We start from the raw sequence: 18,641 nt of genomic DNA on the forward strand, positions 1-18,641 counted from the left end.
AAAGAGGGTAAAGGGAGAAACTAGACTTGTGTCCCTTGAAACCAGGCGCCTGGAGGAAACTAAGTCCTAACAAATATTTTCTTTTGGTTGAAAGGTTATTTAGAGGAAAACATGAACATTCAGACTGGTAGCTACCTTTTATAACAATATATCAACATTTGCATCATATATTCTTTCCAGTTAGTTTTTTGCAAAGAAGGGGGCGGGGCAGGTGAAAAGCAAACTGTTACTTACAGTGTAAGAAAAAATGGTCAAGTTGTTTGTTACAAGCCAAAATATGGAGTGAGAAACCTTAAATCTCTATGCAATTATATTTTTTAGTAAGGTATGAGGAAAATTATTGCATTTGTAAATATTCATATAAAATTCCGTTGATGTTGAATTTCGTCTGTTCATGGCTAATAATAAGGTTTCCTTTTGAAGAAACCCCCAATTTATTACAGTCTCACTAATTAGCGACAAGAAGGATTATTTTAGCGACAAGAAGCGACAAGAAACTAAGAAAACATTATTTTTTTTAAATTAAAATTACGTATTTCAAAAAATTTTTAAAAGAGTATGCAAAAGAAAACAATTTTTGCGACAAGAAAGTTAATATTGATAGAAAAAAAAATGAAACATTTATTAACATGGTATTTTATCATTTATTATGTATAACAGCAAGTATTACGTTTACCCTGTCGTATTATGATATTACTTTTCCTTGTGTTTTAGAACAATAATATATTTCTCTTATACCTATCTTTGCATTTAAGTCTTGTTTAATTAAATGAGTGTACTTACGCTATTCATTGTTTTATCAGTTCATTTTCTACTGTCTAATGTATGATAACACAGGGGGGGAAAAAGAAACTATATTTAAATTTTATTTGTTTGTTTGGGCTGGTTTTCAGTATTTTTTGTTTGTGCATACATTTATTCAATCATTGAGATTAATTCATTTAAATGACTACACAGATTTAAAAATATTAGATAAAGAGAACGAAGAGCACATTTTTTGGTTCACACTTTGTAACAATATCTAAAAAAAAGTTAATAAATCTGTGGTATAAAACAGGGAGATAAGTAGTTAATACATTGGCATATTGTTAGCACAATGTTGGCTTAATTATATTTCAATATTGTTATGGAATATCGATGATATTTTTTTTATAAATACTGTTTTAAAAGCTTTTGAATTATTCAAAATACTAAAAATGTTCTAGCTCTCGTCACAGACGGTTTAACATGATCCTATTTTGTAAGACTTTATCATTTGATTTTTTACTACGTCCTCAATGCTCTTCAAACACAATCTATATATACAATTTCTCTAGATAACTTAAGGTTAATTCAAATACAGTAAGTTTCAGTCAGAAGGTCTTACACCAAACCCATGGATAATGCAAGTCGAATATCATTCGGCACACTACTTAAATAACTGTTGGTAAGAACATGTTGGGCCAACATCTGGCCAACAACATCAAAATGGCATCAGATTGAAAGTATTAGTGAATTATTGACGAAATTAAATGTCTGTCTTCAATGGTGTCAAATTATATATAGTACAAATGTAGTATGGTGATGAAACAGTTCCCTGCACATGTATAATAGTGAATTAGGCATTAAATTACTTCAATAGCTCAGTCATTCTAGCATAAATTTGACCTCAACCAGAAAGTAATTGCAACAGAAGATTTTTAAGTTTAAACTTTAGCAATATACCCCAAATATACAAATATGTAACGTGTAACCAGGCGTTTATATCTCAAACGTCCGTTCAAGTAAATACTTGGATCCAAGTTGTCCACAAACAATACGGTAATACTAAAAACTACAACTATCTATGTTATGCACAATGAACTAAAATATACACATTGACTGGTTGCCGATATAAAGTACCATTGGACAATTATATATACAAATATAATACAATAAAACAGCCTGTCCTCAAGATGGGACGATGTGTCACTAAAAGACAGTATGGCTGGTACAGTTTGTCTTAATCATGTTAATCAGACAGCGTGTGCTAGTGCAGCCTGTCCTCAGGATGGGACAGTCTGTTATTTCGAGACAGTGCCGGCTGGTACAACTTGTCCTCCCAATGGGACAATCTGTCACTACTTGACAGTGTGGACTGGTACAACTTGTTCTCCCAGTGGGACAGTCTGAAATGTCAATCCTATCAACCTGTACGTCCACTTTGTACTCAGTACAAAATGTCCTCTGAATATCAAGGCTCTTCTAGCACTTGATATATCCAACGTACGCACGGTTGAAAGATGACAGCTCATCGACAGCCAACTGACAGCCTCAAGTGCTGTTTCTCACTCTCTTATATACCCGTGGTAGATACCACTATTTACTTGATAGGGGTGTTCTCTAAATGTTACCCTTACGGAGCATAGAGAGTCCCTTATGATCACCCCTATTACTTTCGACCCTGCCACTAATGTCCCCCCAAACGTCTGAATCCACACAACGCTTCTTTCTGTATAAAATATGCATATATAATACAAGATTCTCTAGATTTATAACCATAACGACCAATAAACATTACAATACACAGAAAAAAAAGTCCCATAAAATCTAACTTGAGGAAGACTAAAAATATCACCATTTAAAATTCCTATGGAGATTTGCATTGAAAAGGGAAATAACTCTTGCAAAAAAGGCAGAAGTATCAACGAAAATTGATACAAAATTATAAGCTTACCGCATCGTTTCATCAGAATGTATTGATTCTTGATTTTTTATCAGTCTTTAGAGTATAACAAACAACTAATAAGGTGTTTTCATATCTTTTATCAAGCTATAATCTAGATTTCGTAATACATTAGTTGACCATTTATTGAATTTTTCAATATGTCAAGTTAAAGAATCTCAAATTTAATAAAAATAATTAAGCATGTATTCTTCTTTTTGTGGTTTAAAGTTTCTTTCGATAATTAAGTTTCTGAAAAAATATAATATACAGATATAAACAATAACAAATGTTTACCTTATTTTTTCAAAATGGTTACAAAGCTTCAAATTTGCAATTTCTTTAATGACAAATGCACAAAAAAAATAAAACTTCCCATAACACTTCGGTTTTGTACCTTTCATGAGCAGAAGATTATATGATTTAGTCAAATACAAACTAATAACCTCATCAAAGTATCATACTTTACATAAATTTCAAGAAAAACAACAAAAAACTGACCAAAAAAGACTAATTTTTGCAAGAGTTATCTCCCCTTCCAATGTTAATTTCTATAGGAAATTGAAAATGCTGATTTTGAGTCCCCCTCAAATAAGATTTTATAGGCCTTTTTTTCTGTTTATATAACATGTATAAACATCATAATGCTATAGATTAGAACTAAAACATTTTCTGTTGCAATTAGTTTGAGGTTAAATCTTAGTTTGAGGTTAAATCTTAGTTTGAAGTTGAATCTTAGTTTGAGGTTAAATCTTAGTTTGACTGGACTACAAAGCTACTTGTGCTTTAAATTGAGCACCCAGCTAGGATAGCATCCTTGGCTTATAATTGGATGAGATGGATGAGACAAACTGCCGCTGTGATAGATTTTAACTTGGTGGTGGGTAGGCCAGACATAGTATTGTGGTGTTGCCATTTGAAACTTTTACCAACAGATCAGCCATAAGGTTTTTATATATTTGTAATATTAAATGTGCAATATTGTCAATAGGCATCTTTCATTTATGTTATTTAAAAAGTCTTCAGTTGAATACTCGTACATCAATATTTAAGTACTTCCTATATATTTTGCAAATGACCATCACATAAACTTAATGGGATATTAGTTTTTGAAGTCTTGTTTGTTTTTATTTTAGTTCTAGGACCAATAGATCCCAGCTCAGCAGGACTGGTTCTTCCACATGAACATCTCTCTATTGCTGCTGGGGCATTAGGTGTCAAAAATAAAGATGAACGATTTAAGGATTATGAGAATGCAGCTGTTGCCATGGATACTTTGTGGTGGATAAATCAGAATCCGTATGGATTTTAAGGTTTCACCCTATTATTAATCAGATGTGAACATGATGAAGGTTAGGGTAATTGGAAATGTAATAATTGCATGAATTGAAAAATGAATGTTTAATATTTTACTGAAGTTGAAAATATTTACCTGCATTTTTTATGTATTTTTTTTCATATATTCTATGCATTTCAAATTAAATTAACAAGAATAAACCATATGCAAGTACATACAACAGTAAGACTAATATAAATGTATTTTGTTTCTGATCTTCAATGAACGAGGAAGACCTTAAAGACAGAAAATCTGCACCATAAGAACTTTTGATGAACATATTTTTTTCTGTTATAAATCTTCTGCTTTTATCTTCAGTTATAAAATTGGCATAATAATCTTACAATCTTCATGGATTCATTTATATGGACGTTTGCTTCTGATGTTGTACAGGTTCTCTAATATTCTGTAACCACTCTACCTAAATCCTAAGCAATAATTAATCAACCTCAATATGTTTAATAATACATTTTAGAAGATTATGTTTACATGTGTACCTTTTTAATATACAAGGTTTTGCTGAAGTTCAGTTATAAAATCGAAAATAGAAGTGAGGAATGTGTCAAAGAGATAACAACATGACCAAAAGACAGAAAACAGCTGACATGGCTGAAGGCCACTATTGACCAATGGGTTTTCAACACAGTGAGAAAATTCTTAATAAACATGGATATTTTCAATAGGTTGAATACAAAGGTCAATGTTCACATGTGAAAATGTTTTACATTCACGTCAAAACTTATTGAAACAAAGATAAGAAAATGTTTATGTAATCTACAATTAATTATATATGAGCTTAATAGGGCAAAATATCTCAGAGATTTTCCTTGCTTAACATAAGTCATCTGTCTGATTTCTATTGTCCTGTGCCAAAAGTATTTGAGTATTGCACAAAAAACTAAGTCAATGAGTGATGTATGTGAAAACATATATAAGATGAGGAATGCACAAATAAACATAGATGCCATATTACAGGAAGCTCAAATTTGGTGTCCTGAAAAAAATAGCAACCAAAATTTCATTGGTTTGACAAACATGGTAATAAATGCTGGTCCTAATGTCTTGATTCATTTGGTGTTTTTTAGATAGATAATATTCATTTGGTGTTTTTTAGATAGATAATATTCATTTGGTGTTTTTTAGATAGATAATATTCATTTGGTGTTTTTTAGATAGATAATATTCATTTGGTGTTTTTTAGATAGATAATATTCATTTGATGTTTTTTAGATAGATAATATTCATTTGGTGTTTTTTAGATAGATAATATTCATTTGGTGTTTTTTAGATAGATAATATTCATTTGGTGTTTTTTAGATAGATAATATTCATTTGGTGTTTTTTAGATAGATAATATTCATTTGGTGTTTTTTAGATAGATAATATTCATTTGGTGTTTTTTAGATAGATAATATTCATTTGATGTTTTTTAGATAGATAATATTCATTTGGTGTTTTTTAGATAGATAATATTCATTTGATGTTTTTTAGATAGATAATATTCATTTGGTGTTTTTTAGATAGATAATATTCATTTGATGTTTTATAGATAGATAATATTCATTTGGTGTTTTTTAGATAGATAATATTCATTTGGTGTTTTTTAGATAGATAATATTCATTTGATGTTTTATAGATAGATAATATTCATTTGGTGTTTTTTAGATAGATAATATTCATTTGGTGTTTTTTAGATAGATAATATTCATTTGATGTTTTTTAGATAGATAATATTCATTTGGTGTTTTTTAGATAGATAATATTCATTTGGTGTTTTTTAGATAGATAATATTCATTTGGTGTTTTTTAGATAGATAATATTCATTTGGTGTTTTATAGATAGATAATATTCATTTGGTGTTTTATAGATAGATAATATTCATTTGGTGTTTTTTAGATAGATAATATTCATTTGGTGTTTTTTAGATAGATAATATTCATTTTGTGTTTTATAGATACAGTAATATCCCTAATTTACAACAGTGTGAAGAACATGAAGCTGTCGTAGAAGAATTAAAGTTTTTTAAGGTAAAGTACAATTAAAAGGAAAGGTGGCTGTGTATCATTTCAGACAATACTAGTCATTCCTGTCTAACAAAAGGAAAAAAGAATACCAATGAGACAGTTATCCACCTATGAACAAACAGAGAAAATGGAATTATATGTCACCTCTTTCCACAATTAGCAATCTTATACAGGGAGGAAGCTAATAAGGCCCTAGCAAACATTTCTAAAGAGGAAACAAACATTCTCATTTATGCGAAAAAAATTAGTGGAAAAAACAAATGACTACTTTATTCAGTATAATTTTATTTTGATTCATTGATATATATATATATTCCACTTTTTTTTTGTAAAATTTCCACATAATCAGATAATTAATCCTTTTATCTAAAAAAGTTTTAACACTTAAATATTTATTTTGTGTGTTCGTGTTTTATATTTTTATCACTGTCTGTGTGTATATTTCGTTTAACATGTGATGTAAAAAGTAAAAACACAAAAATACCGAACTCCGAGGAAAATTCAAAAAGGAAAATCCAAAATCAAAAGGCAAAATCAAAAGTCCAAACACATCAAACGAATGGATAACAACTGTCATATTCCTGACTTGGTACAGGCATTTTCTAATGTAGAAAATGGTGGATTGAACCAGGTTTTATAGCTAGCTAAACCTCTCACTTGTATGACAGTCGCATCAAATTCCATTACATTGTCAACGATGTATGAACAAAACAAACATACTCAAAGAGTAAAAATGTCAAAAATAGGGGTACAGCAGTCAATATTGTGTTATCATCTTAATATCACTATAAAAACAACAAATGAATCGAAGAATCACAAAAAGGCATACATCAAATTTAACATACTCATTTTGCTTTTCTTGTACCACTTAATTAATGTATATAAAGTCTACCCGTAAAGGAAAGAATGTTTTCATTACTGGTGTAAAAATGCGTGTTTGAAATTCGTACAGGTAGACATAAAAATAATTTTGTCGTTAAAAGTATGAACAAAACAAACATACTTGCATCACTATAAAAACAACAAATGTAACGAAGAATCACAAAAAGGCATACATCAAATTTAACATACTCATTTTGCTTTTCTTGTACCACTTAATGTATGTATATAAAGTCCACCCGTAAAGGAAAGAAGGTTTTCATTGCTGGTATAAAAATGCGCGTTTGAAATTCGTACAGGTAGACATAAAAATAATTTTGTCGTTAAAAGTATGAACAAAACAAACATACTTGCAACACTATAAAAACAACAAATGTAAACGAAGAAGCACAAAAAGGCATACATCAAATTTAATATACTCATTTTGCTTTTCTTATACCACTTAATTTATCTATATAAAGTCTACCCGGAAAGAATAGAATGTTTTCATTGCTGGTGTAAAATTGCGCGTTTGAAATTCGCACAGGTAGACATAAAAATAATTTTGTCGTTCAAAGTATGAAGGTTTACATACATGCATAGTCACGTAAAGTTGATATAACAAACAACAGACTCAACAGTAAATGTAATAATATTAAATAAATAAGGTGTGGTTCAAAGTATGACGGGATACATACGTACAGTATCACGTCAAATGTATAAAATAAAAAACAGACTTAACAGAAATATAAAGTATTTTATTGAATGAAATAATTTTATCATTCATAGTATGTCAAAATCCATAAGTAAGAGTAATTTAAGTAAATGAAATAATTTTGTCGTTCAAAGCATGATGTTTTTATATAACCACAGAGTCAATTGAAAAGAATATCTCAAAAATTTACAAGCAATATTAATAAAGACTAATAAAATAATATTATAACGCATTATTAAGATGATAACCAACGTCAGTACGCAAAATCTATACTTCAAGACCATCTTGTATTATTTGTGAAGTTGATACGGAATATTTATCAACAAGTTCTGGGTATCTTCCGATGAACTTTTTTAGAAAAAAGATGAGACGTTCTTTGACATACCCCTGGTTCATTAACTTTCTGCTCAGACACTGGTGACGTTGTACAAAGTCTGAATAGGAGCTGCAAGCTCTTGAATACCTAATAAGTTGGGAAATGTATATTCCATATGCAGGTGAAGTTGGTATATAAAGCGCTTTGAGTAATATTGTTTTAGATTTAGCGCTATAGAAAAATTGTAACAATAATTATAATAATAATAATAATAATAATAGTACCACTGAATAACAGGCTTCTGACTTAAAAGTAAACAGCTAACAAAATAAATATATTTATGATCTAAGGGAACTCTCACTTTCTGGAAGACCAAATTTTCTCGGACTTAAATATCAATCTGTACATGTCATTAAGATTTAGTGTAAAAATGAAATAAACTGAGAAAAGCATGACCTAATGTAATAAACTGAGAAAAGCATGACCTAATGTAATAAACTGAGAAAAGCATGACCTAATGTAATAAACTGAGAAAAGCATGACCTAATGTAATAAACTGAGAAAAGCATGACCTAATGTAATAAACTGAGAAAAGCATGACCTAATGTAATAAACTGAGAAAAGCATGACCTAATGTAATAAACTGAGAAAAGCATGACCTAATGCAATAAACTGAGAAAAGCATGACCTAATGTAATAAACTGAGAAAAGCATGACCTAATGTAATAAACTGAGAAAAGCATGACCTAATGTAATAAACTGAGAAAAGCATGACCTAATGTAATAAACTGAGAAAAGCATGACCTAATGTAATAAACTGAGAAAAGCATGACCTAATGTAATAAACTGAGAAAAGCATGACCTAATGCAATAAACTGAGAAAAGCATGACCTAATGTAACAAACTGAGAAAAGCATGACCTAATGTAACAAACTGAGAAAAGCATGACCTAATGTAATAAACTGAGAAAAGCATGACCTAATGTAATAAACTGAGAAAAGCATGACCTAATGTAACAAACTGAGAAAAGCATGACCTAATGTAATAAACTGAGAAAAGCATGACCTAATGTAATAAACTGAGAAAAGCATGACCTAATGTAATAAACTGAGAAAAGCATGATCTAATGTAATAAACTGAGAAAAGCATGACCTAATGTAATAAACTGAGAAAAGCATGACCTAATGTAATAAACTGAGAAAAGCATGCATGACCTAATGTAATAAACTGAGAAAAGCATGACCTAATGTAATAAACTGAGAAAAGCATGACCTAATGCAATAAACTGAGAAAAGCATGACCTAATGTAATAAACTGAGAAAAGCATGACCTAATGTAATAAACTGAGAAAAGCATGACCTAATGTAATAAACTGAGAAAAGCATGACCTAATGTAATAAACTGAGAAAAGCATGACCTAATGTAATAAACTGAGAAAAGCATGACCTAATGTAATAAACTGAGAAAAGCATGACCTAATGTAATAAACTGAGAAAAGCATGACCTAATGTAATAAACTGAGAAAAGCATGACCTAATGTAATAAACTGAGAAAAGCATGACCTAATGTAATAAACTGAGAAAAGCATGACCTAATGTAATAAACTGAGAAAAGCATGACCTAATGTAATAAACTGAGAAAAGCATGACCTAATGTAATAAACTGAGAAAAGCATGACCTAATGTAATAAACTGAGAAAATCATGACCTAATGTAATAAACTGAGAAAATCATGACCTAATGTAATAAACTGAGAAAAGCATGACCTAATGTAATAAACTGAGAAAAGCATGACCTAATGTAATAAACTGAGAAAAGCATGACCTAATGTAATAAACTGAGAAAAGCATGACCTAATGTAATAAACTGAGAAAAGCATGACCTAATGTAATAAACTGAGAAAAGCATGACCTAATGTAATAAACTGAGAAAAGCATGACCTAATGTAATAAACTGAGAAAAGCATGCATGACCTAATGTAATAAACTGAGAAAAGCATGACCTAATGTAATAAACTGAGAAAAGCATGACCTAATGTAATAAACTGAGAAAAGCATGACCTAATGTAATAAACTGAGAAAAGCATGACCTAATGTAATAAACTGAGAAAAGCATGACCTAATGTAATAAACTGAGAAAAGCATGACCTAATGTAATAAACTGAGAAAAGCATGACCTAATGTAATAAACTGAGAAAAGCATGACCTAATGTAATAAACTGAGAAAAGCATGACCTAATGTAATAAACTGAGAAAAGCATGACCTAATGTAATAAACTGAGAAAAGCATGACCTAATGTAATAAACTGAGAAAAGCATGACCTAATGTAATAAACTGAGAAAAGCATGACCTAATGTAATAAACTGAGAAAATCATGACCTAATGCAATAAACATCATCATATTGCAGGACCATACCTGTTCATAACTGCATAGCAATCATAAATATAGTTATTAAGTTTGATTTTTTTTTAAACACTCTACCCAATTTTTCACTTTTCAATTGCATAATGATGTTCATATTATAGAAAATTGTGACACAGTTGAGGATTTTTTCAACTTTTTATACATGTGCTACATTGATAATGGATGGTATGTATTTATTTTACAGAAGTATGGAGGTGGTACAATGGTAGACAATACTAATCTTGGTATAAGTAGAGATATAAACTTTCTAAAACAGGCTTCAGAGAAAACAGGTGTCAACATAGTAGCTGGAACAGGTATAGTATTGACAATACTAATCTTGGTATAAGAAGAGATATAAACTTTCTAAAACAGGCTTCAGACAAAACAGATGTCAACATAGTAGCTGGAACAGGTATAGTATTGACAATACTAATCTTGGTATAAGTAGAGATATAAACTTTCTAAAACAGGCTTCAGAGAAAACAGGTGTCAACATAGTAGCTGGAACAGGTATAGTATTGACAATACTAATCTTGGTATAAGTAGAGATATAAACTTTCTAAAACAGGTTTCAGAGAAAACAGGTGTCAACATAGTAGCTGGAACAGGTATAGTATTCATAGTTAAAAAAAGTCGTTTTGGCAACAGACGAATAAGATGCAAAGTAACTCATTGCTCCTGAGTTGGACATATCCACTAACTGGGTCATTTTTTCAATCATTCTTTCTATTGTGACAAGAGATATATGCTGGTGTTCAACTCATGGTCAAAAGTGTCTTTCTTAAATTTGTCAATGTCTAAACTGTACAAATTCTATTAAAGCTGGGAATAAGTTAAACAGAAACAACTAAAGATTTTCCATTAACGCCAATTTTTATTTAAGAATTGAATGCTTCTTTTTGTAAATTTATTGGGTGGTAAAAGCGTTGACCGAAGTACATTTTGTATGAGGCGCAGAAGCGCTTCATTCTCAAAATGTACGCACGGTCAACGCTTTTACAACCCTATAAAGTTTCAAAAAGAAGTATTCAATACTTATAATTACATTTTTTTTAGCTAAAATCATGAAAACACGATTTTTATCCAGTTTTATTTAATTCACCTGTGCACTTTTTTGTGGGACCTCGTGTCATCATGCATGATAAATGTTATTGTCTGATGCAATTGTTTACGGAATAACATGTTAGCCAATCAGAATAACGTATTATAATGAAACTTACATCTAACGTAATTATATGATTATGATGTAACACAAGAAAGTGTGATAAATTCTCTAAATACAAAAACATGATTTTCTGTACAAAAAGAAAATGTTCATATATGCAAACAATATTCAGTTTGGTTGTGTTTTTACGTGACTAGGTTAATAGTATTTATAGATTATCAATGGTTTTTGTCTAAAGTCTATAAAAAATGTGAATATACTGTATGTGAGAAATTTTCTTTCTTTTTTTAGGGTATTACGTAGAATCTTCTCGACCAGAAACAGTAAAGTTAACAGTAGAGAATATGGCAGCACATATGAAGAGAGAGTTACAAGATGGTTGTGATGGTTCTGGTATCAAATGTGGGGTGATAGGAGAGGTGGGATGTAGTTGGCCCCTTTTACGTAAGTTGTTTGATGAATATTTTATATGGGATCTGCATATCAAATTTATGAGAAGAGTGAGCAAATGTGATTGGCTTCTCAATATGAATAACAGAGAGAAAAAATAAGCCTTTAGAATTTACCCTTGATATTAACTTGAATATTGCATGCATTGTGAATAGTTGTACAGATGTGTCAGCTGGTATTTCTAATTCATAGTCCTGTGTTTCAGTTTATTCCCAAGTATGATGTATGATAATAATTTAAATAATGGTATTATATAAAGCTTTATCATTTAAATTTACTATCTAAGAACATACTTTATGATTTTCATTTCAGCGAGTGAGAAACGTGCATTACAAGCAGCAGCACAGGTGAATGTTGATATTGGTTGTCCAGTTATTATACATCCTGGCCGTGATGACAAGGCTCCATCAGAGATCGTTAGAGTGTACCAGGAGGCTGGAGGGAAAGTAGACAAACTTATCATGTCACATCTTGACAGTATGTTCTTACTTACCTATTTAGATATAAGAAGATTTGATATGGGTGCCAATGAGATAACTCTTCATTTAAGTTTATTTAGAGAAAAAAGTACATTGTATATGTACTTTTAACATATGGCCTTTTAATAAAACATGGAGCTATCTAGATTTTTGAAAAGTTGCTCTATGAGATTTAATGTATCTACTTGAATGTCAACCAACTCCCTTCAAAATTACCTTTTTTCAGATATGGTTTAAATTTTACCTTCCATCTGCATAAGAAATAGTCGTTATATGTTGATGGAAAATGCCTGAATTTTTATGCCCCATCTACGATAGTAGAGGGGCATTATGTTTTCTGGTCTGTGCGTCCCTCCATCCCATTTCAGGTTAAAGTTTTTGGTCAAGGTAGTTTTTGAAGAAGCAAAAGTCCAATCAACTTGAAACTTTGTACACATGTTCCTTATGATATGATCTTTCTTATTTTAAAACAAAATATAATCTTTTGACCCCATTTTCATGGTCCACTGAACATAGAAATTAAAAGAGTGAGTTTCAGGTTAAAGTTTTTGGTCAAGGTAGTTTTCAATGAAGTTAAAGTCCAATCAACTTGAAACTTAGTACACATGTTCCCTTTTGGTTGATCTTTTTACTTTAAAGGCCAAATTAGATTTTTTACCCAATTTCACAGTCCATTGAACATGGAAAATGATAATGCGAGTGGGGCATCCGTGTACTGTGGACACATTCTTGTTAAATCACTATCAAAGAGCTAACCTCTGAGAATAATGAAACAGTATTACCAAAAAAAACTAGACTTGAATCAGAGACTAGCAAATTAGCCATTGAATGGTAATGGTTAAAAAATACAGAAAAATTATCGCTTTACGCAAATATTGCTTTGATAAAATCATCTGCTTTATCTTTTTCTTCATCTAGGAACTTTTCTGAGTGAAGATAAATTAATTGAATTTGCAGCTCTTGGTTGTTATTGTGAGTTTGATCTTTTTGGTATTGAGTTAACTCATTATCAACAAAAAGAGTCAGTGGATATGCCTGGGGATGCAATTAGAATCAAGTCAATAAATTCCCTCATCAATAGCGGGTATGAAGATAAAATTACCATTTCTCAGGACATTCACACAAAACATAGAATGGTAAGTTATCATTAGGATGTTAGTAGGTATATCATATATAAGCAAGAAAGCATGTAAATATTAGCTTGAATATGAAGCAACCTTAATTAAACTTCTTCAAAAGTTGTATCCATTTGTTCAACACTTTACCAACAACACCATATTTAAAAGTATTCAAGATATTATACTAAAGGGGCAATGAAAATCATAAGTACAGAAAACACCATTGCTTAATAGATAATGATGTAAAGACATATAGACGTACAATCCAAATGTAAGGGTGTCACTCAGTGATTTAGATTTAAAACACTAGTGGTACTTGTCTTGTAACAAATTACATGCAAAAATATGTTGATAAGTCATATCTGATAATTTCACAACTGAGAAAAAAGAGGATGGTAATTCTGGCGTAAAGTTTTCCACCAACTCTCCTCATACATAAATGTATCACAAAAAAATACCATCTACTGCAGATAGTTTTAACTTTCCTTTTAATCCCTGCAGACATCAGAACTCTTTCATGTATTGTTTTAATGAAGATGGCCACATAGTAAAAATGATATAGCAATACAAAATTGCAAATATCCAATTAAAAATGTGGTGTAAATAGCATACATTAAAAAAAATCTTTTATGTTTTTTTTGCTACCTAACAAAATATGTAAACTTTCTGAATTATCTCCACTATTATGAAAAAGATATAAAATTTGGAGGTGAAAACTAAGGTAGATAGAGAGAAACTGTGAACAAAAAGTCAATAAGACAATATTTACAAATAGGTCAACACAGCTATAATTGTCAGTCAACTCCTTAAAAGGATAATTGCCCTTTAATAATGATTTTTAAAGTTTGAGACAAAAATAATATGAGATAAAGAAAAGCAATTCAAAACAAAAAGATCAGAAATACAAAATCAATAAAAAAAAAAAGAGACTTTAATCATGGATTATATTCTAGAGATGTTTCAGGGAATAAAATAAAGGCAAACCTTTTCAGGAAAAGCCTTCAGAAATTAAAAGATTAAATTTGTTTGTCTAATTTTATTTTTTTTATGTTTCAGATGAAATATGGTGGTCATGGATTTTCACACATCCTACTAAACATTATTCCAAAGATGTTAAAGAGAGGCATATCACAGGAACAGATAGATAAAATAACAAAAGTCAATCCACAAAAATGGTTGGCTTATTGAAAAAAAAAAAAAAAAAAAGGCTAGAAGTACAGTTCATTAGAAATGATTCTGTACTAAGAATTTTATATTAATCAGACATGGAAATAATCAAATAAAGTAATTCAAGTTAAAAAAATAAATCATTGTTAAAGTCTGAGTTCTATAAATACTCAAAAACAAATATCACTTCCAGAAGCATTTTCTACAATACAAATGAAAGGTGCTCTACCATCAGCCCAGTAGTATACATTTCTGTGTTTACATGAATATCAATAATGTGGTCATTTTTATAAATTTCCTGTATACAAAACTTTGAATTTTTCGAAAAACTAAGGATTTTCTAATCCCAGGCATAGATTACCTTAGCCGTATTTGGCACACTTTTTTGGAATTTTGGATCCTCAATGCTCTTCAACTTTGTACTCGTTTGGCTTTACAAATATTTTGATATGAGCGTCACTGATGAGTTTTATGTAAATTAAACTCACGTCGGGTGTACAAAATTAAAATCCTGGTATCTTTGATAACTCTACCATAGAAATTACTTTTATTTAAATTTCCAATCAAAGAATTTTGAATAGAATTCTTGCAGGATTAGTTTTCATTCTAGTCACATTACCTAATTGACATCTTTTTAACTTGTAAAAAGTTTGGATTTCAAATTAATTGTAAAGAGATCTTTTGTTATCAAAATACAAATTCTTCAAAATAAAATAAAATAAAAACATGTTTTAATTCTTATTTTTGAATATTTTATTTTTTTAACGATGTAAAAAAACTCAAACAGTTTAAAAAAAAATGATTGAATCAATGCTGAAAAACTGTATGTTATATGGGTTTTGTATTAAATTTTGTCTCTAAAATATTCAGAACTATTGAGATAAAATGTTTTGTCAGTTTCTTTATTTATGAATAAAAGGAGATGTTGGTAAATGAGACAGGAACACACTGACAAAAAAAAAAACTGAGATGAGGGTTGCCACTTTAGACATATTTCAACACTAAACCTCTTCATAAAGGTGGGACATATTTACATTAAACAGGATAAAAGATACTCAAATGTTATACATGTATAAAGAATAATCAGATGTGGTATGCTAGTAAATGAGACAACGCTTTACGATTTAATGACAAACAAAAATATAATTTACAGCAAAAAATTGACAACCATTGAACTATGTACAGGCTTCTGACTTGGGACAGACACATACAGAATGTGGTGGGGTTTTACTATTTTTATGGTGTGCCAACCCTCCCCTAACATGGGACAAAGTTGTAATAGTACAACATAAGAAAATACTATAAAAATCAGTTAACTCATTAGATGGAAACAAAGCAGAAATACATGTGACAAAAACATTAAGTGGACGTGACCAGATACTTGTACATCCCTGCAACAACAATATAAAAGACTAAGTACAAATCTGAGAGTACTCACAGTTATATACAACAGGTTGAAACCAATAACAGCTAATAAAAAAATCCTGCATCTAAGACTAAAATATCAATCAATAGATATCCAACATCCAATGGATTTAGTATAAAGATGTCATTAACAGGAAATACTTTGTTATTAACAAGTTTTATCATGCAAGCACATTGTAGTACCAGTTTAAAGTCCTTTTAAAAGTATAAAAAGAATGGAAAAACATGAAAATGACTGTTGTAAAAATATTTTTGTAGGGAGCTCGTTTTTTAGGCAATGGCTAATTGATATCGTATAGACACCATGCATAAGTGTAAAAAATATATTATTAAGTTTAAGTGAAGAAAATAAATCAGAATTAGAGAGAAGAGAGTCTGAAAGAGAAAAAGAGAACAGCTGATGCCACAAGGAAGCTGTTTTGTAATTACAATGATCTTGTATGTTGTATTGTTGTGCTGCTGAGAAAGTCCGTATGTTCTTGGAAATCTTTAATTTTCAAGGGATGTTTCAGTGTAGTACCAACGGGGAAATGCAAAGTTGACACTATAGCATTCCTTCTTCACATTAGACTAAGTGTTTTACTTATTACTTCCAAAAGGATGTTGGCTGATATAAACAAATCACTTTGAAAATCGAACATATACCCTCACAACACTTATTAAAGAGGAAATCTTAGGTCTGTGATATGTCCCTTGCGAATTTCAAACGAAGATGACGAACTGGATCTTCCATCACTGTATTAGATACAGAAATTACCTAAGTATTCTTACAAACAACGGTATATTGCTGGTTCTTCCAAGTGCTCCACGAATTATTACCATCTATTTTATCAGCTATCAAAGGGGGGCTTCAAAGTTCCTGTGAAACTGTTTAGAGGTGGCGTGAATCAGATGTGGATACTAAAACAAAAATCTAAATATCTTTTAGGAGTACATACAATCTAAGACTCTTTCTTCTTGCAATAGTATTAAAACCATTTGACTTTTCTACACTTAACACAAGTAGTCCCCATTTCAAACTAAAAGACAAATTGAAAGAGTTGGTATTGTTTTGTTTCATAAAAAAAAAAGGAATGGTCAATATACAAGTACCCTGTCTTGGGGATGGTAGGGATAAATCTTACTTTGTAAAGAATACCTCTTATTCAAACAAAACATTCTCCGAAACTGACATTAGCTAGATGCTTTTTATCTTGATTGACAACATTTTTGTTACGTTCGGAGGTCGTGTTTCTCAACAAACATTCGGCATTCCCATGGGCACTAATTGTGCCCATCTTCTTGCCGACTTGTTTCTTTATTATTATGAGGCTGACTTAGAAAGAAATAAAAGAAGTTAGCATTATCCTTTAACTTTACTTTCCGCTAAATAGATAATGTTCTCCCACTAAATAAATAATTCAAAATTTTGTGACAATGATGAACACATCTATCCCATCGAACTAAAGATAAATGATACAACCAGATACAGCTAAGTTTTCCTCATATCTTGACTTGCACCTAAAAATTAACAATTAGGGTCGGTTGAAAACGAAACTGATGATTTCAGCTTTCTAATTGCGAAATTTCCATTTATGTAGCAACATACAACGCCTGCATACGGAGTATATACATGTATCTCCCAATTGATACGGTACGTATTCCCGGGCCTATATTTCCTATCATGATTTCCTTGAAAGAGGGTTGCTGCTCACAAGGAAGCTATATAATAAAGAGTTTTAAACGGTGAAGTTGAAATCATCCCTGTGTTAATTTTAAGGACGCCATCACGAGTTGGTTGACCGTTTCACAAATGATATCGGATATGTTTCTTATGTCGTAACTATACAATACCGTTCCCATTTCACGAATGTGACCTACCCAATTCTTATATTTACCGGTTTTACATGAGCAACATGACGGATGTCAGATTTGGAGCTGGATCTGCTTACCCTTCCGGAGCACCTGAGATCCCAGGTTGTGGTGGAGTTTGTGTTGCTTAGTCTTTAGTTTTCTATGTTGTGTCTAGTGTACCAATATTTTTTTGTTTTTGTTTCTTTTAGTCATGACATTGTCAGTTTATTTTCGATGAGTTTCACTGTCCCTCCGGTATCTTTCGCCCCTCTTTCCAAATATCGGAAATACAATCCTTTCCCCTTTTCCCCAAATGATACCTTTCGAAGTAAACTTATTACCGGGTTTTGTAATAACATGAGAAACACGATGGTGCCACATGTTGAGCAGGATCTGCTTAATTATTTTTCCGGGACACCTGTTATCATCTTCAGTTTTTGGTGGATCCGAGTTTGTGTTGCCTAGTCTTTAGTTTTCTATGTTATGTTGTGTTTTGTTTAACGTTTTTCATAATCTTTTTGGCAATGACGTTGTCAGTTAATTGTTGACTTATGAGTTTGAATGTCCCTTTGGTATCTTTCGCCTCTCTTGTCAGAGTATAAAACCCCAAAATTCGTTGTAATGATAGTCGAATGCTTCAGGTCTGCTTATTATTCTTCTAGAAT

At 30.7% G+C, this 18,641-nt stretch overlaps 1 protein-coding gene across 1 annotated transcript; it reads left to right on the plus strand.

Annotated features, from left to right (window-relative positions):
* Positions 1-16: 16 nt before the first annotated feature.
* LOC134697468 (phosphotriesterase-related protein-like) lies at positions 17-14,872 on the plus strand. Its single transcript, XM_063559752.1, has 8 exons — positions 17-127; positions 3,820-3,982; positions 5,975-6,047; positions 10,542-10,653; positions 11,796-11,948; positions 12,267-12,431; positions 13,352-13,569; positions 14,608-14,872. The coding sequence occupies exons 1-8, from the start codon at positions 112-114 to the stop codon at positions 14,737-14,739; spliced, it is 1,032 nt and encodes a 343-aa protein (XP_063415822.1). The 5' UTR covers positions 17-111; the 3' UTR covers positions 14,740-14,872.
* Positions 14,873-18,641: the final 3,769 nt, after the last annotated feature.

The sequence above is a fragment of the Mytilus trossulus genome, chromosome 1 (genome assembly GCF_036588685.1).
Source record: "Mytilus trossulus isolate FHL-02 chromosome 1, PNRI_Mtr1.1.1.hap1, whole genome shotgun sequence".
In the NCBI taxonomy this organism is placed as follows: domain Eukaryota; kingdom Metazoa; phylum Mollusca; class Bivalvia; order Mytilida; family Mytilidae; genus Mytilus; species Mytilus trossulus.

Bases quoted from the DNA above. Each gene is read 5' to 3' on its own strand.
- LOC134697468 (XM_063559752.1), top strand. The intron at 3,983-5,974 runs GTATGGATTTTA...TGTGTTTTATAG, and splicing joins TGGTGGATAAATCAGAATCC to ATACAGTAATATCCCTAATT. The intron at 11,949-12,266 runs GTAAGTTGTTTG...TTTTCATTTCAG, and splicing joins ATGTAGTTGGCCCCTTTTAC to CGAGTGAGAAACGTGCATTA.